Source organism: Anopheles coustani, chromosome 2 (assembly GCF_943734705.1).
Source record: "Anopheles coustani chromosome 2, idAnoCousDA_361_x.2, whole genome shotgun sequence".
Lineage (NCBI taxonomy): Eukaryota > Metazoa > Arthropoda > Insecta > Diptera > Culicidae > Anopheles > Anopheles coustani.
In genome coordinates this window covers 22,916,871-22,944,697 of record NC_071289.1, presented here as the reverse complement: position 1 = coordinate 22,944,697, position 27,827 = coordinate 22,916,871, and the positions used below count along the sequence as shown (strand labels likewise).

General features: G+C 42.0%; 1 protein-coding gene across 1 annotated transcript in view; it reads left to right on the top strand.

Annotated features, from left to right (window-relative positions):
* The window catches only part of LOC131263380 (protein madd-4), a 150,291-nt gene that overhangs the window by 71,958 nt on the left and 50,506 nt on the right, over nucleotides 1-27,827 (top strand). The window contains exon 3 of the mRNA XM_058265570.1: nucleotides 14,556-14,625. Coding sequence (XP_058121553.1) covers nucleotides 14,596-14,625 — 30 coding nt within the window. The 5' untranslated portion in view covers nucleotides 14,556-14,595. The remainder of the gene's footprint in view (nucleotides 1-14,555; nucleotides 14,626-27,827) is intronic.

Here is a 27,827-nt window from a genome sequence, read left to right as displayed (position 1 = left end):
ATTTAAGCAGCCTTATAGACAGTATTTCTTATTCAGCACGTTCAGTTAGATTTGCGTAGCATGGAAAACTAATTTACTAGCAATATTGCTATCTGGAATGCTGATATTAAATTATTGTTTCGATTTCTTTTTTAAGTTAATGTTAAATCAAAATAAAATAGATTTGACAAATTCCTTCAAAATATGTTCTACAATTATGATTTATTCAAATTTATTAGTTTATCATACACGCTGTGGAAAAAGTTTGCAATTTTTTTTTTTACAGAAACCATGTTAACGTTCTGTTAAATGTAGACTTATTTCTACGACAACCATAACGAAACATATTTTCTTTCCATCCTAAGGTTGAGTGTTTAGTTTTTATACTGCTCAGTTTATTTCCCGCTAACAGTAAACGGATTATTAAAACATCACTAAACTTTTTCACCTTTCCTCCGGCTGAACGACTAACGTTACATGCTTTCGTGCCGACATTCACGCGAACACGTGCCTTTCGTGAACTCTGGACTTAAGGCGACCGCTTTTTTCATGGACCTCAACCGTACAATGTTTCCTACGGCACAGTTTTCTGGAGCATACTTCTCTGCGTTTTCTTCGACTTTGCCGACCACATGTAAAGCCAACCTTCCTATTCGTCACACCGTACTTCCCCTCCTCAGCTCCTGGACGACCTTGGTGCACGACACGGTCCCCGAAGGGCATGTCGGAAGCATAAGGAAACGCACATGCACGGTTCCACTTTCCGCACCTTTTCGACATGAGTCGGTCGTTCCTCATAGCACGGTTCGCAAGGCGGTGTGAAGAAAATCATTTCCATGCTCATTTGGCAAACGATAATGGGTTGTGGCCCGAGCCGCAAGCCCGTAAGCCGACGAAATCCCGTGCGCTCGGATTGCACGGATAATTAGAGTCGATTTGCTCGCTGCCTTTTTCCCGCTCGTCCGAAGCGCTTTTCTCCCGTTCGATCCTGTACGGTGTTTCGAAATGTCACACGGTTTGAGAGGCGAATTTTTGGTGATGGCGAAGATTGATGGGGACATACTCAACCCACAAGAATGGTAGATGGTTGGATGTCGCAAGGTCTTGAATTACGAGATGCCGAAAGATCGATGTGTTTGAGCAGAAGGTCATTTTCTGCTGTTAATTTATCAACACGTAAGAAAATACATTTTGTATCGGAGATATAATTTTTCTTATATTTTAGTCGATTTTATATTTTATGTCGGTTTTTTCTATTTATTTGCGTTTACAAATTTGAAAATAAATGATACTAAACTTAACGATGTAAGCAATTCCAACGTATTTGTTGGAAGATTGAAAAACGAAATGAATGTATTTCCCTGGTATAAAATGTTCTATGTTTTTCTACCAGTTATTTCCTTCTGGATATTTACTTATTGCCATTAACTTTCTTTAGAATTGTTTACCCATCAACTGTAGCATTCTTCCATTAAGACCAAAAAGCTAATTAACTCCTACAAATACACCGCGGATTAACATACACTCCAATCAACCCTAATTGCTCGTGTGGAGAGTGCCCTTGTGGTTGTCAATAGACATATTAATTGCGTTTCGTGAAACGATCAACGGTGAATCCTACCCTCAATCCCTAAGATACCGCTTTATTACCTTCGCCCGTTCCTCATTGTCCGCTCGATTCAGCGAAATGTCGAGCCATTTGTTCCGATGATTGATTTATTAGCTACACCTTTTTCCAGCCGTTGTTTCACAAAAAAAAAAAAAAAACATTATCATAACGCAGCTGCAGCAATCACGCTGATGACCCAATTTCTCGGAATCCTTCCCTACAACGGGTTGACTGCCGGTCGTCCGTTGCCATGTTTCGCTTATTGCCATCGCCGAGATTGCCGGCGACAGTTAATGTTACACGGCGTTCGAATATTAGGTCAGCCGGTGGGGCGTACGCTTTTGTGCCGCGCACAGCCCGGTAGCAGTTTCATAATTAATTATATCAATTTATATTTACATACTGTTAACCTCAGCTGCGCCGCACCACCGCAAGCCACCCACAGGTTGGTTCTGGATCCTGGTGGCGTCGTCGACCACCCATCCGGATCCTGCCCGTGGCGTGCGAACAGGCGAACAAACGATCGACGCTGCTGCTTCTACTCAAATGTGCCCGCCGATGGAAACCTGTTCACCAGTTTTTCCTCTACCACCAGATCCGCGGTGGAAGCAGTTGAAGAGGTTGAGGTTTTGAAAAAAGGATAAAAATGGAACCCTAGCCTAACCATACCGCAGTTGGCGAAAGCGCGAGTTTGGGGTTCGCTGAATACCTCAGCCACCACTCATAAACACTCTAATCAGGTTACATGCACATTATGCATTATTATAACCATATTAACGCAGGCCATGTGAGATCAATTCACAAAAATATTAACATGTACCTAAGCATGTCAATGTTGTGGTTTTTTTTTCGTAGAGTCTTTTGTTACTAAAACCACGGGAGTCAGCGGGTCCTAATGAATTCACATCATGCAACAAGCTGCAGCTGGTCCTTGCCAAGAATAGAAAGCTTGTCGAAAGCTCGTAGACGCGTAGAACATGCCATAAAACATGGAAAAATATCATATTTAAACGCACTTTATAGATGGAAAGTTTTTTAGTTTAATTATAATAACTTGATAGTAAACTAGCTTGGTACTCTGTTAAAAAAAACTCCTTACACTGCGTACTTAAATTAAACTTTAACCTTTCAACATATTAAATTCGATTGAAAAGAGTACAAAAAAGTGCACTTCAATTGAGAAACTTGGCTTCAAACAAACATAACGCACATTTGCATCGGCGTAAAAATCGATATCCTACTATCGTGTGTTTTGTGCGTGTGTGTTATGGCTCGTAGTTTTGCATAAAGCAAAAACATTAACCGCAACATGAAAAGAAAAGGTAGGAAAAAGAAATAAATTTAAAGTTCACATTGTGTCCGGCAGCATCGAAACATTGTGTGACACACCGGAACGGCACCGGAACGAGCCGATGGATCTCGATTGCCGCTCAACAACATACGTACGCTGTCAACGTGACATCAGTGTCATCACCAGCATCGATGTTGCCCACCGGCTCCCCCTCCCCGCCACCGATGCTGTTGTCATCCGGTCGCCGTCACCGGTAGCCATTTGTTTTATGCGGTCGCCATAAAAAGCCACAATTTATGCCCAAAACATTTACATGGCATCAATCAAACTGGCAAAATAGTTCGATATCGATCAAACAGGAGGAGAAGCAAATGGATTTTTGCACATTTCTGCTCCCACTTTCCCTTCTTGGCTGTTTGTTTGTCTCGTGTTCGTTCTCGTAAACGTTCCATTTCTATAGTACTGCGGTCGGAATGGACCTTCATCCGGGATGCGGCCGGGACTTTTGGTTCGGCGAAACACCGCTCATAAACGGAGCATAAACATTTTCTCCCACCCCAAAGGAAGCCCAATGCCCGTGCGATGATTTTATCTCTATTTCCACCTTTTTGCGGTTCGCGGGGGGCCAACTGCAGTCGCCCTGCTTTTTGCGAGACGATCGAAACCGACTGGCTTTGCGGTCGGTTGCTCACCTTTCGCCATTCGCCTTCCCGCCATCAGCCGGCTCGACCAAGTCCTACTCGAACCAAACATCAATCTAACAGCGATGAAACACAACCGTAAAGTTGGAATGATGGATGCAATGCTATGGGTGGGCAAAAGTGAGAATTTTTACGCCTCGGTCTACTCCAATGGAGTTCATTTGCGGAGTTCAGTTTCTGTTTAAATGCAAGGGTGATAAAAGATGTTTGTTTCGAAAACGTTCTCAATTTTTTATCACAACGTAATTGCTTTTGTGGCACTGGAATCTTATTTTATTTTATCATGGTTTATGATGTCCTTTTACGCTCATTAACTTTTATTTCGATATAAGACAAGCTGCATGTTCTATATTTTTACTTTATAACCCTTTTCTTCGGCCAGAGACATCTTTTTTCGCAGTTCAAATGCGCTCGTTAATAGAATCTTTCATCAACTGAACAAATCCTGACTATAAAGCGAAAACAAATCGCTTCCAAGCGCCAACAAATAGCATAGAAAAGCATAATTTATCACCTTCTATTCCTTCTCGAACGCTGATTTTCCACGCTGAACTATTCAAACTAGCCTTTCGACGGAGCCGAGTTTCATAAATCTGTCGCAGTGACGGCGCAAGGCGTTGAAAAACAATTTCGCTAATGCAAATTAGAACAGAAGTCACGTTTTATCTGCTGCTGCCACCGAAGCGGTTCGTTTCCTATGCCACGTTCCCGGTGTGAACGGTAAAAATGAACTTTGTTTAAAAGCCTTTTTTCTCTTGCATCACCATAAATGACGGAAACAGAATCGTATTTAAAAAGGAAAAAGGGGCAAAATGCAACGGAAGATCTTCGTTCGACCTCTCAGTTGGTTGCGTAGACCGAAATTGTGCATCGTGGCGAAAAGTTTTGCTGGAGAGAGGGACGAAAAGCGGGGTTATAAAAAAAACTCCGAGCTGCATAATAAACGGATGTATGGTTGATATTTAAATAAGTGAAGCAATTTCCGGCGGTTGTACGGTCCGTCCGAGGCCCAGTTGACGATCGGCCATATTGCATGGACTTCCAGCACGCCAGGGAAACAAAAAGCCCATCAGCGTGGCATCGAGCGAACCGGCAAAGTGAATCGAAAAGTTTTGTGACTTTGTCATCCCCGCCGAATGGGAGGCGAGATGATAGACCAAGATCCAACCGTGGCGTCGGGTCCGTCGGCCTTTTTCCCTAAGGAATGGGGGAGTGCAATTTTCTGCAATAAAACAGCAATCAAACGACCGCCTCCTTCCACCCCAGTTCACCGAGGGTCGAAGGAAGTGGGCCGTCTTTGGGTTGAAAAAAGAAAGATTGAACCCGCGATTGTGCGCAGGGCCGGACGGACGGTGGGCGAAGGTTCCGCTTAATGGCACACAAATGATACCGGAAGAAACTTTGCTGCAATGACGCCAAGGACGCGCCACGTAGGCACACAAACACAAAATGGCGGATGTGCCACTCTCGGACAAGTTTGCTGAAAGCTCCACAAAAGGGCCCGCACACTTTATTGAACGCCACACGACGCTGTCCACGGTGTCGGTGCAACTATATGAGATGCAGTTTTATGGCGGATGCTGCAAGTGGCGTGGCATTCATGGTCCATGAAAATATTTAGAACCATTCTGGAATGGTACCACTTTGGAATTTTATTGCACGAAACAATGTGAGTTTATTTACATTAGAAACTGTTTGGTTGACTAAAGCAACCAAGTACACGGTTTATTTCATACTGCGGCGTATTTTATTATTTTTTAAAGGTTACATTTTATATACGCTTTCTAGCGCACAATTGCTTTTTAACTTACAATTTGTATTTTGTAAAAATATAAAATGAAAATTATTCCTATTGCTTTACACAGAGCTAGCGAAACGATAGAGAAATGAATTAAAAAACTAAAACACTCCAAGATATATTCAACAAACACAGAGTAGCAATTTACATATTTGGATATAGTGTTTTAAAAAGTGCGGTCAAAAAGAACTCTAGATAGCAAGATACATGTTTTTCTAAATCATTTTCTTGTTTTTTCTTAGCAGTACATTTTCTTCTAAATTAGAACCACTTAACAAATTCAATTTGATTAATACCGCGTAACCCGTTTAATGATTTTTTGATAAAAACCACTTAGGCCGTTCACTAAAAATGAAAACAAGCGTTAAAGTATGTGTTGTGTTGGATAAATGCATAGTCATTTAAAGATTTATATGAGTCATTTATCTGCATATCAACAAAAATTGCCAAATGCTAGCAAGTTAAAACAGCTCAATGATCTCGTTATAGAATCCTTTTCAATGAGAAACAATTCTCACCAAATATTTAAATATCGGAATGGTTGATAGAATGTTCTGTTTTTTATATTTATTTATACTTAAAAAGGGTGTGTTTTACTTCATCAGAAGGAACTAATTCTCATATTACCTAACTTATTTAAGCACTAAAATTTATATGCGGTTCTGCTGCATGAATTCGTTTCTGCATAACTCCGTTTTTTACTAAGAGTGGCACATTAACACACCGATTCATTGGATGGACATGACCTGAAATGGTTGGTCTTATACGAATAAAACGGATATGCTTTGCACATATTCGCATATCATCCGCTTTTGTTGTTTTTAGTTATCTTTCCTGCGGGTAGTTTTCAGTTCGCATTTGGATGTTTCACCTGTAAGAACACTTTTTTTATGAAGTTTATGAACCAGACTATTTTATTCCACATTTCAGTAGGTCATAGCACCCTGCTCGATTGGAGATTCAAACAGTTTCTGTTAAAAAGATTCTCGATTTGTTTTGATTCCCCCATCACGTTAACAGACAGGGAGAGTTATTTTCCACAAACGGTTCGACCAACATAAATTCGGCAATTTCTCACATTCGCTTGAATTTGTTTTATTTATTTTCCTTTCCTTTTGCATCCGCACTGGCCCGGATTCGGGTGAGTGATGACGTCGTTGAAACCGGTCCAGTGAAATTGCGTGGAAAACGGGAAAAAAACTGCGAACCACCGAAAACCACCCATCAACACTCAATTTCAAACTGTTCCGTCCCGTCAACCGGGTTTGGGTGGCGAAAGATGGGATGTGCTTTTTTTTAATGGATGAGGAAAAATAACTCGCCAGCAAAAACCCACGGAACTGTGACGCCTCCGCAGGCCAGAAGTCGAACGGAAGGCATTCGAAAGTGGGTAAATTGCAGTGCAAACAACATTTTTCATTTCCCACCCTGTTCCCTGGCTTGACGGCAACAATGGCTGTGGCCAGATTGATCGCAAATTTCACATATCAATCAAGTTTTCACCGGGAACACCCACGCACTTTGCTAAGAACCGTCAATCCATTGACGATTCAATTGTTGGTAGAAGTTTTACAACCCAAGAGACGACGATGAGAAGCGTTTACTTTCTCTTACTGAGAAAATCCAAGCTTTAAATTGGTAGTACGATAGCAAAATAGCCATTTGCTTACCAGCTTTACGGTATTAAAATATGAAACCCTGAAAGCGAGAGGGTTCATGATTTATACGATAACATCGTGAACTTCATTAGGAGGAAATTCAAAAAGACACTTTTAAGTGCCAAGGGACGAGTAACTCCAGAACCATTACGTCCACCGCGCGGTTTACACTTTTCTTCATCACTCGGTTACGGTATTTTCCCACCGAGTTTAAGGAAATAAGGTCCTTTGAACAACTCTTCGCGAAATACAACAAAATGTCAACGGGTGTTTTTCCTGTGAAAAGCCACCTAAACTGAAGGAAAATGTTTCCGCCCTGCTACTGCAAAAGGATTTATGTCAAGTACGAGCCGTCAGCCGGGTTAAGCGACGCGTCCCGTTTCATTTCATCCATTTCCGGGTGAATTTGCTCCTCACTTTCTTCACGGTTTGACCTTCTGGCGGAAGTTTTGTATCCGGTGCTTCGCAAAAGGCTTGGGAAAGTAGAAGAAAATAAAACTCAACCCAAGGGTTTCATCCCTTCGATCACTCAGTGGCGAGTGGCCTCGCTTCAAAATGTGTCGATTATTGTTGCTCTGTGAAAACTTTTCCCCGAGTGAAAGTTTTCACGAAGAATGTTTTCCTCCCTTTCCGAGTTTTATTTTCTCCTCTGCTTTTCTCCGGTTCGACTTTTTTGAACAATTGTTCGGCAGGGCCAGGTTTCTTTTTTCCACCCGGAGTGATTTTGATCACATTTATTCACTGCCAGACTTTTGTCCGTTGCTGCCGTGGACTTGATCCCATTTGGGGGTTTTCCGATATTTTATTGAACCCAATCGAAATGGTGCGAGCCCACCGCACCAGTGCTCCGGGAAGGTCCTGCGAGCATTGACCCAGACTTCCACGCTCCTCCGGTGTACCATCACCTCCGCTCCCCGAGGGCATTAACTTTCTTCCAACTGTTTCCATGTCTTCTTAATCGGCGTCGTTTTCGACGTTGGTGGTTGAAATACTTTCTGTTCCGTTGTTTCCATTATTTATTTTCTTTTTTACTTCGTTAAGAATCGAATAGCTTTTTTTTTTGGTAGATAAGAGAAAGTTTAATCGAAATGCTCAACCTCGAACCATAACTCGATGGAAAACAATTGAAGTTTCACCACCCCGTCGCAGTCCACCCGCGGGAAAGCTACTTCCGGCCAATCGGGGTAACTTTTAAGGCGCTCGTTAAAAAAAAAACAGTATATATTTTACCACCACCCGGCGGGGTCGGAGTTGGTTCAAACAGTTTCGGCGAATTATGATATTTCTAACTTTCAAAGATGACCAACAGTCGCTTACGCAGCCCCCGGCTCAGAGCAACCGCCCGCGGCAACCTGCGCCTTTCCGGCCGGACGAATTTTATCCATATCTCATTTCAAAGGCCCGAAGCCCGAACTGAGCCAGCAGTAAACGTCCGGCCGAAAGGAACCGTTTCGTAAAAATGGTATGCTCCTTCGGATCGGGCGCAACCACATGAAAGAGAAAATGGAAGCGAGAGAGAACATCCGCGGTGGATGTTTTATGAAGCTACCGTAGGCACAGGAAGGAAAACAGAGCCAATATTAAATCGGACAGTGCGTAGCTTTCGAGGGATTTAAGTTAATTTTGCATGAATTTATTGCAACACTCGTTGGGCTAAAGCGGAAGAAAGTTTCTCTTCCGGTTATTACCGATTGTAGGAAGTAAAGGAATATTAAGGAAGATTAAAAGAGCTACTTATATGGGCTGATTTGGTGAGCTGATTAATTTAACTCTTATTATTTCGGTAGCACAAATCAATGCCGATGCTTAATTATGATATTTCAAACACTTTCAACTCCTTAATCTTATATGATGAAATTTTCTTCCGATTTAATTCATCACACGCTTCACGCTATATTTCTACTATGACACGTGCCATTCGTAGGTTTTATTACGATGTTCTTAAGTGCCTCATTTACGACACACAATTTTCATCATATTTCATAATAAAATTTAATGAACACATATACTTACTAACCAATACTCCCCCCAAACCGTTGAAAAATAGGACCTATTCGATCAATACCGGTAATGGTGTTGATTTCTTATGAAACCGTACACATCCTTACGCCAACGCTCGATCTTGGACGATAGAAAGGTTTCGGGGCTATATGTTTCGAGCAAACATTTGCTGCTGCCTGTTTAGGTAAACAGATAAAATACATTCAAAGCCGCAGCACACGCGTCTACGGGCACGCCCGACTACACCTACGTAGGTAAATACTTTCCCAGCGCAAAGTTGGCAATTTTAATTAAAATCAAACAATTATCTTCTAATCTGATGCAAGCCCGAAGCCCTCCGGTTGCCGGTTGCATGAAAAATCAATAAACTCTCGAAAAGTAACGCCCGCCGCCGGGCGTCATGTAACTGTGCATGACGCAGGTGAAAAACTCCCGAGGGGAAGTCGAAAAATAAACCCACCCAAAGTCAGTGTGACCCCATTTCACTCGTAACCCGGGCGGCAAACAGCGTGGTTTCGTGTTTTCCTTTCTTCTATTCCGGAGCTGGAAACAAATCGGAATAAAATGGTCCTACGCTAACACGGGCCACAAAATCCTGGAATGGTTTGGTGCACGCTGGGTGCCCATTTTGGAGCAGTTTCGTCCTTTGGTCACGTTGACTTAGGACCGGCAGATTTGTTGGGAAAACACCACTTGTCTATAAGGCGTGCCCCGGGGGCGATGAAAAAGAGTGAATGTTTGAGATCGTTCTGCATGGTATAGCATATAGAAAAATGATGCTTCGTTCGTTAATCTTAATCCAATAAGAAGTATAAATAAGAGGATTTATTTTGTGGATATCGATAAAACATCAAAATTGTTATTTAACCATGTAATCATTTGTAGTATCAAAATATTGATGACTAATCGCTTACTGAATTTCGTCATTAGAATATTTTAACAATGAATACGTGTTGAACAGAAATTAAAGCTGCTCTTAACCGAACATGCTGTCACTAATCGAACTTCAAAAAATTTAAAAAGCAACTCTTCAAATTGTAATATTAGGGAACTTGAAATGAAACCGATTGTTTATTTAAAAAACAAACTTTAAAAAAAGAAAACCATGAATTTGGTATATTACAATGTAATCTATCAACCCTAAAATTGCTCCAATTCTACGAACTTCGTTGGGTCCAAGATATGTTTATTGAAACCAACCATCTACAATCATTTCCCACCCGGCAACCGTAATACGCCGCCATTTGACGATAAACGAGCCAAAGTAAATAGATACACCTCAATTTACTCGATATTGCGGGCCACAATCGGTTCTGTGAGCCTTCAACTGCCCATTTATCACCAAACGATATAAACGTTGCTCACTTTTCGCTGTATGCTATTTTTCGTTGCCATCTGTCGATACGGTTTCCCGACCCTAACCACAGAAGCAACGCGGAACGAGGTCGAGCGGATCGCAAGAAATCAACAAAAATCGAACTCTTTTTCGGTTATTCCCGGCAGGGTTCCTACTACAATCCAGACGCGGGGTAAGGGAAGTTTTCGTGGAAGGTTTTTGTCGACTGTGAGTAAACTTTTCCATTGGATTGATGTTTCATACAGGACGCCCCCCAAGTATATTGCACCAAGTCGCGGTTGGAAAAACCTCGTCGTGATCTTGATTGTTCACCATCGCGTGCCTATGGTTCTAAATTGCATGTTGAGCTGAACCTTTTACTACTCTGCCAACCGTTGGCATTTCAGGACATCCATAAAAAATATATATATGCACACAGTTCGGGATTGATGTACACTCGCTAACGATAGGATATATATATATTCGCCCGCTTTTCAGCAAACGGTTAGGCGACGCCATTGCCAAGCGTTTGCGTTTGAATCCCGACGGTTTTGTTTTTCCCAACCCATGAGCATATCCTTCAACCCAAGACAGACGCAGCGTGGCCACCGCGTTTCCGGTGACGAAATGAAGCGAACCTAAACCTTCATGCGGGCGGATAAGGAAACGTGCAGTTTGAGAGGAGTATAAAATAAACAATGTCATGAAATATGCGATACAATATGCCTTCGCTCCGCACTATCGCTTCGACGGTTCATCCCTTTATTCGCACACAAAAAGGGTTGATGGGGGTAAATGAAATTAAACTATTCAAAAGAGTAACGAGCGTATGATAACAAGAGAAGTTAAAATATAAAATCAAACCTACAACATTAGATCATGGAAACGAACGACCGCGAGTGTTATTACATCATTCAGGGTTCTACACAAACTTAAAATACTACTCACAATGATTGGCTTGCAGAAATAAAATTAATTTTCCAGTATTTGAAAATCAGAATTGCGAGAACAAATGACGAAACAAAAACCGTAAATGTAAAAAACTGCAAAAAGAAAGATAAAAATAGGTTGAGAGGACAACAACGTAAGCACAAAGTGGCTAGTAAAAACGCGAAACATGGCATTGAATGGTAAGTTTATTTCAATCCTTTCCTTTCGATGCCACATTCGCGACCCTTCTGGCCCAATAGCAGGGTGGATCAATTGACTTGTATTTTTTGTCCCTAGACACGCCGTACCAGCCTGCTTCAAATACATGTACGTATGTGTGTAGTATCACATTCTCCGTGCCCATGGCAAAAGCAAAACACTGCAGTAAAACTTTTTTGCTCGCCCCAGCTTTGTCAACCATTTAGAAGGACATCGATCAGCGGTACTCGTCTCTGGCTGAATGCCATCATCGTCGTTTTGTGGCGAACCATGTTTGATAGGGTTGATGAGAAGTGAAACTAGTTTTTTGGGTTGACGCTTTGATCGATTTGCAACTGTTGTTTCCCAATATTTGGTGAAAATCCATTTGATTCGCATGGTTCAAAAATCCCCCTCGTAAATCAGAATAATTCAAAAGGAGTAAAGATTCGGATGTAGTACGTCTATTTTACTTCAACTTCTCTTTATTGAAGTACATAAACAATATAACTAAATCTCATCAGCAGTTTAGAGCCAATATATGGACGCTCATAATGTTGAGTTTTTAAATTAATGGAAATAAATAATAAAACATTTATAGTGCATGTTGAATTATGTAAAACAAACATTTCTTTTGTTCATTCCGTGTTTTCCGGCGGTAGAACAAAATGTGGCCTCAAACATGAGTACTAAAACATGAAAAAATAGAAGAAATCCTGTATTGAGCACAAAACATGAAGAGTAGGAAATAAGATAAAAACTAACAAGTGGGCAAGTTGAAAACGTGATAAAATTTTCATCGCAAACAAATTGGATTGTTGAGGTTAGTCAGTATTTTTAGGCACAAGAGAGGCGAGGGTGACAGGGAGTGATAAACAAACAATGTGAAAATAACGAATAGTGCGAAGGGGAGATAGCGTATCGCCCACACTTTCCAAGCGAATCCGGCAATCCGAGCAGACCGGAAAAAACAAAAATAAAAATAAAACAGATAATGGACTGACTGACAAGCATCGTTGAGAATGACTTTAAATTGAACACACTCAACGGGGTAGAGAATGAAAAAAAGCAGTTTGAAAAAATTGCGGCAAAAAAAAAGAAATATTGTAGAGCAAAATAAACTCGTCCACGTGTCTGTTTCCACCAACTCCACAGAGACGTGCGCCGGGATTGAAACAAACAGCACTGATTCGCTGATACCGGTCAGATTGGAGTTAGTTTTGAGCACGGATGGATTAAAACGGGACGGTTTTTGTGATTGAATGTACACGAGGTGTATGAATATTTAAAAGGCTTGAACAAACCCCACCCCAACGCTCATCAGCCGTTAAATCCGCGTACGGGATTCGAATGAAACATTGATTTTGTTTAAAGTTATTCAAACACAAATAAATGGAATAGAGTGCAAACAAGTTTGTATTATATAGAAACTTGCTTTAAATTTTTCAAACACCTAATGATACTAAGTTCAATGCAATGTTTATAAATTATGTTAGACACTCTTAGCTTTATATTTATTTTTAATAATTTTTGCTCTAAAATGAGTTTTGTTATAACAGATTATTTTTTGTTTTCTTTCTTGAATATCTTTTCAATTGTTTTTTCTTTGCAATCTAGAATATTTTGTCTTACAAATATTTTAATTTGTGAACTTGCGTAATCGTTTAAATCAGTTTTAATTCACAAACTATGCATATCTTTTTAAAATATAATCAAATTTATTCAAAAACACCTAATTTCGATATTATTAATTTCGCATAGAAAATTGTTCATATAACATCACAACATGAAATCTATTCAAATGTCCCTAGGACACATTTTAAACTTTTCCTAATGCGGCTCTGCGAATCTCCTCGGTTCACTGCTTAGAGGATGGCCAACTTTCAACTCTTCGACGACCCTCTCAACACGATGCAAAAGAAGCTTCGTCAAAGTGTGGTCGCGTTGCAACTTCTTGGAAACAAACTTCCCGAACATGTTTGCCTTCGTGTGCTCCCACTACAGTCGCTCGCAGCAGGGACGACGATCCTTCGGAAAACTTTGGTCCGACACAAATCCCGAACAGGAATGAAAAACATTGCAGTTCACATTCCGCAGGCACTTGATGCCGTTTGATGCTCGTTGAGTTGTGGCGAACGGTGGAATGCGATGCCGGCAAGGAAAGCAGTGACGTACTCTTTATGTTTGCTACAAGTTTTTGATGCCCCCTCGAGCATAACTTAACCCACCACCCGGAAGCTGAAACCCTTCCCGTCACGCGCTGAACATGAGATTGCTTTGGAGATTGCTTCGAACAAGCTCCCGGCAAGTTTGAGCATCTTAGACTATCGTTATGATATTAACTTCAGGCGAAAGTTTTCACAAATAGAGGTCAGGTTTCCCTTCTTCGAAAGCGCTGACCATTTTAGTGCGATTTTTTTCCTCTTGTATTGGCTTCGTTTTAATCAACTTGCATACACTTCACTTGCAGTTCTGAGGTCTGTGCGGGATGTTTCACTGACCGAACACAAATCGACCTCTAGAACCACACCGGGTCAGTTGGTCGAACTTTCCATCAGTGTACACTTTTTTCCCAGACTATTAAACGCTTCGCAACGTTGTGTTAATGGGAAAATGTAAATAAGGTGAAATGGTTTTATCGTTTTCCACCCACAGGAAAGTTCTTGTAAAATGTTATAAAATTAGCTCTCGACTGGAAAAGACAGTGACCTGAAAAGAGCCAATTCGATATAACGTGTTGAAGAGAAATTAATATTCAACGGAGCATTAACTGAACATTTTGTGAAATCAAAATTAAGCTATATTGTTAACCCAGATATAAGATTAAATGGAAATAAAACATTTAATTTCAGATGAATGCGTTCAAAGTACGTATTCAATGATAAAAAATCAGTAATTTTGGGATTGAAAACGATTTTCTTACTACTTACCGGAATAAAGATACTGTTCTGCTAATTTTGAACAGAGAAAATATGATAAATTTTCTATTTATGCTTGCTGAGTTTGAGCTTTAATAATCATACAACCCTTTTCTCCTTCACTCTTTACTTTCAGATAAGATATAAAAAATGGTAGACGATCTGAGTTGATAAAAATGGATTACAAGGAAATAATATTGTTGCTAGTAAGTATTTTTTTTAATTTTTTCAATACTGTTTTCAAGAATACGCGTTACAGGTACACCAACCCGCTTAAGATGAGTCTTATGATAAGAATCTATTCCTTACTTCTAAAACGCGGTATAGCTGGTTTTTTTCTCACATTTATCAAGATCTAATCTGTTTTAAAAAAATAATGATAATTATACAAACTTACTTAAAAAATAATGATAATTATACAAATGGAAAAATAAGCTATCATTAAAATGTTCTCAATAGATACCATGTTATTATTAGCTCCCAACACGGTAATTTTCATTTAAGAAAGGTGAGCATTCTGTTATCAATGATGATAATTGCCTAGTATAATGGTATCGTTTTCATTTCATTTCATTTAACACGTTTCATTTAACCCTTTTTCCAAACTTCACCCGGCACATGGTCTGTCCTAAGGGTGGCACATTATAAAATCAACCACTCCAGCAACCTATTCAATGTACAATCAGAGCCTTTGAGAGCATTCTTTTCGTTCAATTTGCTTCCACCAGCAAAAGAAAACGAAAACCCTTCCGTACCGTTTGCACTCAACTTCAATCTACCCACTCAGTGTCCCTCTTTTAAACCTATTGTACTCAGCGTGAGGGTTCAGGATAATGAGCTGCGGAAGGAAAAAAAGGATTTGAAGAAGAATGCGTACGCCGAACGTCACAACCATCGACATTGTTGTGAACTAATTTACCTACAAGACGTCAGCCGTTTAAGATGGCCATTCGGGCGTTAGTTGAGGGCATCCGGTGGGCGTGGGTGTGCTTTTGTTTTTCCACCCAATGTTTAGCGTTCCAAGTAGTCACTTCCGCTAGCAGGCGGAGTTCTTATCGGGCGCTCCACAATCAAGCGGGGAAAATGAAGCGGGACCGCTGTTCGTAATGGAGAACAATATCGCTTCCATTGTTAATGCAGAAACAACATTAGCCGAGATTTTTCGGAACGGATGAGAAAATCGAAATCCAGCAGTTTGGTATTTTGTGGGGAGATGGGAATTTGTGTTTACCAAGGGAATGCTCCTCCGGTTTCGACGGATTCTAAACGGTTCGTTCGCTTACGGAAGCAGTTCGTGATGTTTGCGAAAATCCAAAGCAAAATGCAACCGAATATTTTTGAGCCCCCGGGTATAAACATGCACACCAAGAGCAGTAGCGGGAATCTTGTGGCGAGAAAATGGTGTGTTTTTGTTTTCCCTTCGCCCAAGGCTCAAGCTCAGGAGAAAATCAATAGCTCGGAAAAGTAAAAAGACCCTCCTGTGGGAAAATCAAACCAGGCCTCGCCCGAAAATTAAACAATACCCGATTTCCATCTCCAAAGCCGGGAAATCCGATGGAGCGACAATGCTGTAACGCTTCTGCTGATTGTTGATTTCGTTTTCCCAGTTTTTTTTCTCACTCCCGTTGTTCTCTTCGAACGAACGCGCCTATCTGCTTGTTGATGAGGCTTTGAAATGAGGCGCGCTTTATCTTTTGTTTCTTGTTAAAGCCAAACCGATATCTGATGTTGGTTGACTCACCCGCCGTGCAGATGGTGTTCGTGATCGGGGTGTCAGATAAAAATCAAGCTCCCTTTCTTCTGCAGAGCACTGCCCCTGCCTCCACTCTCCGACGTACAACCGATGAACGAATTAATCAAACTTATGCAAATATTTACCATTCTATCAGATCGCTCCCGGCGCAGGTATGCTCGCTCACGGCCGAAGCCGTCGGACGCAAATGGATCGTTTACAGAAGCAAGGCAAGACAAACATGGGGAGTAAACGTTGCATAAACGCAACACCGCTTTCTTTCTGCCGTGTTTCATTTTTTCCACCAATCTGTTGGCAATCAAAACGTGGTTGAGGAAATTTGTTGAAGGGAAAAGCAAAAGGCCCAATGGTCAGAAAAAGCAATAATTAAATGCAAGGAAAAAGAACGTGGCCAGGCAGACCAAACCAAAATGCAATCAAATAAACTGGGTTGGAACAGGTACTGCCACAAAAGTAGGTCGATTACTCGGCACCGAAATATGTAAACGGATGCCGTTATTACAATTGCGGATATTTGTTGCATTAATTGATTGGTGATTGATGGAGATTTTATCTCGATCCGAAAAACGTGGGAAAGGGTTCATGAACGATCAGGTGATTCTTCGTAGGAGAAAACGATTGCATAAGCAAAGTAGACTTGATTCAAAGTAAGTAAATCCTAAAATAACTCAAAAACTATCAGAAAATATTATTAACTAGTTTTCGCTACAACCAAACTTCCATCTCGCCCTTAGTTGGAAATTTTTAATGATGATTACGTCCTAATGTGTATTGCATAAGCCTTTATTTTTAGCAACAAACAATAATACACAAAAAATATATGAAAATGCTACCACCAGCTGTGGCAGGGAAAAATCGGCAGCAACTCGTGGCTCAGATTTGGCCGAAACTTTCGCCATGAAACTCGCTCGTTTCATTAACCGAACGACCCCCGGGTGGATTGAGTTGTTTCTGCTTTCGGTGTTCGATCGCACCCTCCCACCAACAAACAACTAACGCCCCCGGCAGGACCGACCGTTTGCCGAGCAGACAGCCCTAGGGGCGAGATTCCATGCCGAGGGATTCGCCCAAGCGACTTTTAGTTTCATTCTTTCGAACGGTTTTCGTTCCCTCGGGAAAGCAAAGAAAGCTAGATCTGCAACTTTGCGTAAGCAGAAGCCCCTGGCCAGAGCCCGGGTAGGCTGTGGCCGTGACCGCTTGTTGGCCGTAGGCTGGGTTAGTATTTGAAAGCATCTGCATAAAACCCCACCACACTTAACCAAGACCGGCCAGGTCGGTCGGTTGCTCGACCGTCTGCTGGCTGAAAGTGTACCAGTGACAGTTGGTATAAGAGCCTTTTCAAATCAGCAAGACGTGATGATTTCCTCCAGATATCAGTGAACAAGGATTCATTTTGTTTAACAAGCTTTAACAAACCTTAGTCTAGTAGTATAAAACCAAATTTTCTATTTACGAAACAAGAAGTCAATGAGAATAACCATGTCTTCAATTTCTCTACCGTTGAAGATTTCATACTAAAATAGAGCACTTGGCAATAGTTTGTCCCTGAAACGTTAACACAGAGAGAAGATAAAATTTAAGAGGTTATGAGCCGGTGTAAAATAACTAAATTTAATGCCATCGATATTAACATAGCCCTATCCGATAACGAGCTTCAGCTAGGGTACCAAGATGACCGTCATTTAAAATCGTCCCTCCGGGGGTTGACGACATATCCTTGTTGCTTCATGTTCTAGCCAACCTCTACTCGGTGTGCAGTTTCTTTGGCCATCGGTACACTTTCCGATAGAGCGCTTCCTTCCAGTCCATCCCGACTAAAGATACACCGAGCAGATAAGGCAAACAGTATCAGAAGCATTAAATTGAAAGCATGTGCTTCTGCGAGCAGTGGAAGGAAGCAACCTTCCGGACCAAAACCAATCGACCCCGGGGACAGGACGGCGATGTTTCTTTTCTCCTGATTCCGTAAGCCAGAAAATCTGCACCTTCACAGTGGGTGGGCATCAATGCCCCCCGGTAAAATTACACTCCCTCCCAGTGAAGTGTAAGCGAAGGCACAAGGCTCCGGAACAGGTTGCTTCGAAATTGATAATCGAGCTGGTCCGGAAAGCTTCTGCTGCTGTTCGGCTTGCGGCTTCTCGAGCAGAACATTCTCTCCGTCCTAGCATTGTCCTTGCTCGGCCCCCCCTAGCAGTAAAGAGCTATATTTTACGGGCCAACTCCAGATGGAAGATAGCACGGATGGCCTAGAAGGTTGCCGGGATGAGCGCCAGAGTATCGTCGGATTGTTAAGCTGGGATAATGCGATTAACATGTTGTTGTACAGTTTAGCTTCATAATGAAAAAGACACCAAGTGGGTTTTCGGCCGTCCATTTGTTCAACGTGTGTGACTGTGTGTTGGGGAGTGTGGTCGCAAACAGGAGAAAGCTTTCCAACCGAAGGAGATAATTTATTCTCTCCGGAGTCGGCATGCCGCTTCCGCATGATTAGGCAAATGAAGCCGATCATATGCTTCGTTTAATTCGTTATTTATTTTTCACAAAATCGAAAGGATTTCCTCAAGTTTACTTCCAAAATCAATTTTAAGCCACCGAATCGATTCCCTTACTGCGCAATTTTATAGTCTTACCCAAATAAATGCCCTTTAAAGGCATTAAATAGCCTTCGAAAACTTTTCAAAAGATCATTATGTATCCCCCAACAAATATTCAAAAGTCGGTTTTTTTAAGTCAAATGATATATCTTAAATAATCAGACGATTCTGATTCAATTAAAAAATTATATTTTCTTAAATCTTCAATGATACAAATGATACAAAATAAACAAAAATACAGTTTATTATTGAATGCTTAAGATAAAATTTTATGCTGTCATTCAACGCAAATATATTTGCCGCATAATGTATATGGTATGTAATTATTCAGTTCACACAATTGTTGGAAATAAAAAGTCCAGACGTTTATTATTTAGTTTTACCATGTTTGCACCATCTACAACGTTACATATGATTCACAAAAACCGTTACATTTTCATCGTAATAAACTGAAGTGAATAGTTGCAGATTTTTTAAAACCCTCCGCAGTAAATTTTTGACATTTTCATCAAAATTAAAAAGTGTAATCAAGAATTTCGTTCCATACCAACGATAAATAATAAACAATCAACACAAGTGTCTCTAACCATTTTCGTGACGCTTTACCAAACCATCAATGTCAAAACTGTTACCAAAGTCGTGTCGATTCAATGTCGTACCTGGAGAATCGCTTTCCATCGGCAGCCATTTAACCGAACACGCACGTTCAGCCACATCGTACCATTGCTTTCATTGGCAGGTATGATACTAGCGCGTTATCAAATAACCATCACCAGTGCGGGAAAAGTGGAACCCCTTGCGAGGCGAAGGTGGAAACCAACCTCAAACCAACATGCCATTATATTGCCAGGACGAGCGGATTTTCCACCGGCGTGTCGCGCACTAACGTGGCGCACTAAAATTTGATATTCGATCGATTTAACCATCGTTTCATGCCACACCAATCAAAATCTTTACTTTGGAGGTTGACACCTCGCGCCCTCCGTCCCGCACCTTCGTGCCCGAAGTGTTAAGCCAAACATTGCCCCCATCCACAGCCAACCTTCGCGTGCCTTCGCGAAGGACATCCGAATTTTCGACGCCGCTTTCGCGTCTTTTTCTGGTGCAAATTTCTCTTCCCACGGCCCGACACTTCACCAACCGCCACGACGCCAACCCGATGGTGCGCGCCCTTTCCAGTTGTGCCGCAACCGCAGCATGCCAGCCTTCATGAAATTGAAACGCCTTCGCCACTCCGGCGTGCCGGCAATGACGCAGACACGCTGGCGTCTTAAATGTTTTATTATAAATTTATGTAAGTAGCTCTCGCTTACTTACCCCTCCTCCAACCGAGCCCTCCCTTCGTGCTGCCTTCTCGAATGGGAGTCTGCATCGTCGCATGGCAACTAAACTCTCAACAACTTGATTCACTCTATCCTAAACCGAGCAGCGATTTTCCCGCGCAACGTTATAAGATGATAAGATGAACCGCTTCGTCTCATCGTTCCCTCCTCCCGAGCTCCCAATCACAAACCAGCTTCCAGAAGATTGTCTCCGACTCGCTCGTAACATCGTGCACGATGCGCGCAAATATCGTCCTTGTTTCATGTTCATGTTCATGCCCGGAAAGTGTCATTAAGCGAGCGAGCGGGTTAAGAGCGCACAGCTGTCGCCAGTGTCTTCGCCACTGTCCTTCGCGCTCGCTGGCACGGGTGCGCCCCGACCGGAGGACGCTGCGGAAACTCCCATAAGGGCACCTTAACCTCTAATAAAACCGACCGAACCAAGCCCGAGATCGACGGCGCGACCGGGCGGGGTGGCTTCCGACCCAAGCGGACGCGAGTGTGGGTTATATAATTTTTATGAAGTGTTTACTGCGCTTCGTGAAAACCGGCGAGCAATGACTTCGGCGCAGACACCGACGCCAACCGAAGACACGTGTACCGCGTCGTGAAGTTCTTGAGAAGGGCAGCAACAAAAAAGTGAAATAAATAAATTAAAATCATCTGCATACATCTAGCAGCACGACACAACAGCATCATTACATCAAGCGAGTTAAATTTCCTTTGATTTCGCTCTCTGACACCCCGGGGGCTGTTCGTCGTTCGGTATGATCTATAAAATTAATTAGCACAAATAGATTTCCGTCGAAATGAACAACACACGCCTCGGGGTTGATGGTGCTTGGAAAAGGTCATTGCTTTAAGCCACATAAATTTAGTATCCCAAGCGAGTAATAACTTTAATACTGTAATAATCAATAATGAAATAATTGTTCAGTTTTGTACCTTCAACTTGGAAGGTTGCGTAAACCAATGTTCTCATATAGGATTTATAGTGTGCTGGTTATGCGGTAATGGTGAAATTGTTAAGGAGCGTTTGAAATTAGTTCAATGTATCAAATATAGTCGTTTATGCGTCAATCTTAATGGATATCTGTGCATAAACGAGTCTAGTTGCAGACACCTTTGATTTCGTTGATTTAAAGCACGTATATTTAATTATAAAAATATTCTTAATCGATTCAGTTTGCACTCACTAATTTTATTTTATACCTCCTTTTGGTTATATTTTGAAAAGAACGACCAGGCGCCTCCATTCGATCAAACTACTGGGCGCCTCCATTCTTTACGTTTTCGAATCTGCTTTATAGAAGTTTTATAGATTTTAAACATGTGCAAAATTTATTATTATTTGTTCAAAACTATAAAATCCGATAGTCTTCTCCAACGCAATATGGCGATTGAACCATGAAAATGAAGAGAAGTATGTTCCGCGGAATAGAATATCGTAAATCGAAGGTTAACAATGGTTTTGCAGCGGTTGAGTTAGCATAAGTTCACTTACCCTAGCCAGAAGAAGTGGGAAAACAAAAGAAAATGGTCACGTGGAACGGTTCTCAACATAAAAACTGATGGATTTTTCCCCCGCGATCACCCTCCCGGCATGCTTACACTGGCCGCGACCCTCGCTCCCACCCGGACGGTCCGTTCCGAAACTTCAATAAACAAAGCCTCGGATGCCTCGGGCAAAGTTTTTCGATGGTGTGATTCGAGTCGATCAACGGAAACTTTTATCCTTCCGTCATCATTGTGGCACCATCGCCGTCGCCGCTCGCGACATCCCGCGCGGCCGTGACTTTTCACTTTCCACTTGGCGTCGCAATCGGTCACGGAAGAGGACCCAACTTCAGGCGCCTGTGTGCGGCACAAACACTAGCTCAAAACCTGACGAAATACACAACCGCCTTTTGGGTTTTGTGTTTTTCCTTATTTTTCCTTCTCGGTTCTTGGTTCGCCTAGATGGAAAGTGATTATTCAAATCCGTTCACAAGTGCGAAAATCCATGGCGGCACCAACTAAAAAGGCAACTTTTTAAATTGGGTTGGATACTTTCGCGGGCACTCTCGGCAAACGCATAACCATTTGCCGGATGGCACATAACCATTCCGTTCCTCCGTGGTTTGGGTTTTTCGCTCCTCTTCGCTCTTTAGTTTCCGCGAACCGTAAGCACGTCTGTCGTTAGCCAAATGGCGCGTCCCGTACGGCCCCAAATCCGGCCCGCTTACCCTCGGAGCCGGTTCGGGAAAAATCGTCGCGGAGCGTTCGAAGTTTAATCTTTTGCCTAATGGCTCTGGATCGTCGCCGATTTATCTCGCCATACCTTATTCGATGAGCGGCGATGGGCACTTCGGGGCGGCGTGGTTGGCTTTCTGCAGCCGGCAAGGATAAAGTTTATCCTCGCCGTAACGCCAACCCGCTTGCCTCCACTCTCAACTCCATCCGGCGCGATACGATTCACTGAGGTACAAACGTAGAGGAAAACAACCGAGCACGAAGGATGCTTTATCTTATCACCGGCTGGGCTTATCTACCGAGCTGCCCCGGGAAGGGTAAATTGCTGTTGACAAGTTGGATGATTATTCGGTTTTCCATATTTTCTAACCAATCGCACGCGCAAGTGAGATAGATGGCGATAAGATGTTTTTTTTTGTCGGTACTCTCTGTTGATGTTATTCGAATGGTTTTGGTCCTGCAGCAGTGGACAGTGTGAAAAGAGTGCTTTTCGCCCGAGTGCAGTAGAATTTCCATTTCATGACTCACCAAAACTTGGTTCTTGATTAAAGTCTAGAAGAATGACTTGAAAGTTTATTTACTACACAGGAAACGCTGTCATTATTTCTTGGCGAGCAAGTGCTGAGGAATTGTAAACTTTTGATCATTTCAGAAGTATTCAAGATAAGCTTTTTTCGGGTTGAAAATAAAGAATAACAGTCAATGTTGACATTTGCATAGCATTTTAATATAGTTTTCTTTTATTCTGTTTATTTTATGTCTAGTGATTAGTGTAGGTACGATTTTCTTAGTTATAATCTATTCGTTCATGACTTATCTTCATATAAGTTATCTTCCTCTGTATGGAATAATATGTTTAAAGGTAACAAATAACTACGTCCAAATGAGACAACTCAATGATTATTTAAATGTAGTATTTACGTTTTAAAAGCCAGTGAACTAGATTTCACCCCATTCATTTTGCAAGAATTGTAAAGCTTTAATCACTGTGGTAGAATCAATACCTTCATTGTATTTTAAAGTTTAACAAGCGCTCTTCATCGTGATGTATCATGCGACGCACCGTGGCATCGTACGGTATTGTTACATCCTCCGACGAAAACGAAATAAACTCCGTGATAAGAATACAAAACGATACATGTGAATGTACTCAAATCGGAGAAAGCAAGCATAACATTGAGTAAGCGACTAGATACGAACGTGCAGGTACAACTCGTGCACCCTTCGCACATCGGTTCGCACACATTCGAACAGTTTTCCGCAAGGCAAACAGATCGAAAGCGGTACAAGAAGCGTCACATACGCCGTAGAAGGTTCACTTGTTCTTTTTTCTTCTTCTTTTTGACTCGCGCAAACCCTTCCTTCCATTCCGCACCGATGCCTTCCCTTATCGCATCGTCTCGAGGAAGATGTCTTCCGTGGCAAGCCGGGTCCCGATAGCAAGACGGATCGTCATCGGGGAGTGAAAAATGGAATCACCAAATTTGAATAACATTCCATTCTAAATGTAATACGACGATCAATTTTTTCCGACCGAATTTCCATAGCATGATTGAGGCAGGAGAACAAATGATGCCATCCGAGCGTTTTTACCGCTCAGTTATCTCCCTCCTCCCTCCACCTTCTAGCTTCCCCTACCCCTGCGTTCACGGTGTGGTTCTGCACGTGAAAGAAAAACGAAGCGAACTTCATTAAACACCCCACAATTGGGTACTGCACGTAGCCGATGGCATTGCTCGGAATTGTCCAACGTACGTCCCCGTCACGGTACGTCGTGCGAGTGCTTGACATACGCTTCCGACGAAAAAAGCAACCGATCCTTCCCGCGATTTCCCGCTTCCCAGTGCGCGCTACCCGGAGGCACATTTCGAGTGACTTCCGTAATGAATCTCCAGTGAAGTAGCGCCACAAAAGACGCTCAAGCTTCATCCATTCCGGTGCCTCCACATTCGGGGTTATCAGATAATGGGTACGAGCGCGATGCAGCGGTTTAGCAGAAGGCGAGGATTTTGTTCCGTATGGGCTCAGCCTCAGCGAGGCGGGGGTTTTTCCTTGCCGAAGAAAGGCCATTTCTTCTGTTCAGGTAAGTTGAGCGACACTTGATACGACCTTTGTTAGGTTGATTGTCGTCGTCGTCGTCGTTGTCGTGAACATCGGAAGAACGCCCTCGGTACGAGGTTGTTAAATTATCCTGAACATATTACATCAGGATAGCCAGCCTAGCCTCTAGGAGAACATCATGTTACGGCTGCAGCTTCGGTGAATTATGCAAGCGTTGTACCAAGCCTTTCAAACATCATCAAGCCGCACACTCACACATACACACACATATTGTTCACTGTATTCAAAACCGCAAAATTCGATGCAAATATGCAAGGAATATATTGTACATGGTTAAGCAAATAGTACGATTTTCTACATTGATTTGAAACGGTATGAAACCATAAACTATTCTTAAAGATTTTACGTTTTCTGTTATCAGTTGTACATGAATGTATTATTATAATATTGATAGTTCTAAAAAAAACATAAACTTAAGTAGTCTACAAAAGAAAATAATTCAGCTTAAACCAAAACAAGTAAAAAGACCATCAAAGTTACTAGAATAGTTCCAAAATATTCATAGTCTTTTTATACGGTTTGCAATAAATATTACTGTACCTTGCTTTTCATTTGGCATGAAAGAAGTAAACAGTCAAAATACAGTTCATGCTTTCATTAATTTGAACAAAATATATTTTTACATGACCAAGGACTTTAACCACACTTAACGTACTTACAGGAAATATGTCATGTAATAATAGTAAAAATTCAAGCGAATATTCGTCGTTTAAGCTTAACAACCAAACATATTAGAATACCAACTGTCCGTATTCTCCGTTTTTTCTCTTAATATGAATAACCCTTGTCGTTCCTAATTACGTCTAATGAGAACTTGCCTCACCAAGGCGCACATAAAGGAGTGCTTGTGTGGGAAAGAGAAAGTGCAAATATGGGACGTTAAAGGGTATGCCAGAGCATGTAGCCTAAAACATTTTTTCCAACGAGATGGAAAACCAGAGGTCTGCCTGGATTACGGATCCTTTCCCTTCCAACGCAAGATGTTCTCTTCAGTAATCCTGTAGCATCATGATTAACGTGATTTTGTCAGTAGTATGTGGACCTTATCGAGGAAAAAATCCTTATACCTATCCGCCCCTCCACTCCTGTCGCTGCTCTGGCCATCCAACGAACATACCAACCGTCATTGGGGTGGGAAAAGATTGATAAATAATTTACAAACACTGTCAGCCTCCGTCAGTCAATTAGATGGAAAATGTTTCGCTTCGCTACGGTCGGGCGTGAGTAGTGAATGTTTCATCCAACCTTCCTTTGCTCCCTCCTGGCCTCCTCCCCTCGCTAGACACTTGCAGCTCAATCCCACGCTCGTATTCGCCTGCCTCCCCGAAAACGAGCCCCAAAGCGGAATGCTAGGAATCCCAACCATCCATCCAAAATGCGGCAAATGCTTCGTGCACGGATGGGGAGGGAAGCGACACGACACCGAGGAGTTCCTGGGGTAGAAACAATGCCAACTGCCCAACCGCTGGTGCCACCGCGCTCTCGGGACAGGAATTTTCGATTCCACAATCGGATTCGGGCTCGTTTCCGTCTGATGAGCAGAGGCAGCGCGGAATGGCGCTAGATCGTCACGCGGCAAAAGCCGAACCGGGCCAGGACGGGGGTTCCAAATGGCTTCGCCTCCATAATGTATTAACTTTTATTCCAGCCAATCTCGTTCCACCCTGTTCGGGCCCAGCGAGGGCCGGGCCTTCGTTCCAGAGCTCCCTGTTTCCGAAACGGCTCGAGCCACATCAGGCTCTGACAGCTTCTCGGGTGAATCGGGATTTTTCGCGCAAGCTTTCCAGCAAGTGCTGCCTTCGTTTTTTTTCCATTCGAGTCATCCCCTTGGTGATAGTGATGGTGATGAGAAAAAATATCCCCGCTAAAGGATATATTTTTTCCCGTCGCTTCAGAAGTCGAGCGGCGCACAAGTGAAACATGGCCATCGAAAATTTGCTTCCTCCGTCTGGTTTCGGATGTCACCATGGGCTCAGTCGCTTGCAGCACTACCAGACACCATCTCCATTCGTTACCCTGCCCGCTCCCGATCTATGGTCTTGTTTTACTTCTCCCCATCTCGGGCCTTTTTTGTTCATGTTTCTGACTTCCCGAGTGACAAGCGCCGAGGAGCCAACATAGTGCTCTTAAAATTCTATCAAATATTTAAAATCAATATGCACGTGCGAGGCGAAAGTGCGACCTGCACTGGGATTTGGCGCTGCTTCGAGCAGATTGCCTCCGGGAGGGCCACCTCCGATAGGGTTTTCGGGATTGCGCCCGGGCTGGTTATTCGATTATTTACCACAGTTAGTAAACTTTTTCCTCCCTCCCGGGGTGGTTTTGCTTCGGTTCGGTTACATCGATTTTCTTCCCAACGGGTTGTGCAGCGGCGTGCTGGCCGATGAGCATTGGACCGGTTCCATTCCGTTCAATTTCGTTCGCAACGACAACATCAAATGTCATGAGGCTGTTTGGTGCTCGGAGCATGTGGTACAATTGAACTAGAAGGGTTTAGATGTTGCTTCGAAAATAAGGGGCTTTATTTCGGGTGTAAAGGATAACAGTGTACGTCGAACAGGAAACATGATGTCTTATTTGAATAGGGCCAATTATATAATCATGATATCTAAGGACTACTATATGTGTATAGGGAAAACAAACTTTTAAAAAGTACAATTAGATTTGAAGATCTGTTCATCCAATGTATGCAGAAATATTCTTGGCAAATTACGAACTCCTGTTTATCGTTGGTGATTTCCAACACGGAATTTAGGATTCATTTTAAATAATTTAGCTGTATCTAGGACCTTTGAGTCACTACGAGTTCCTCAATTGTTTCTCATTGACCGTATTTAAAATTTACATTCAAATATCCTGATCTATTTCATAATCGTTTTTTTTTTCATAAAACAATAAAGAAGCTCAAAAAAATGTATAAAAAGCAGTCATTTTCATAATAATGAAACTGAATTTTTGAGTACGTTTCAATTGTATCGAATAAAATAACTTATAATGATGAGCTAAGAAAAAGAAAAACAAATAAAAGTTTATGAAAAAATATCGTGTCGAATTCTAAAACCATGTTTAATTAGAAACCAACACCATTATGCAATTCAATTGAGTGTAGTTCTACAAATAAAAAAACACTTTCGAAATTCGAAACGAGGGGGCAACAAGCACACAAAAACTACTGTTCGTTTTGAACATCCTTAACACACATACTCTAAATTCAAAGCTTATTTACTAAAAAGAAGGTTTAGGGTAGTGGAATAAATATTTACAACTATTGTAAAAGCTTTATTTTACACGCCACTGATGCTTCCAAGCATATTGTGTCCGTAATGTTTAACAATGCAAAACTCATGTCAAATGGGGCAAATAATCTCTCGCTTTACAAGCTCATT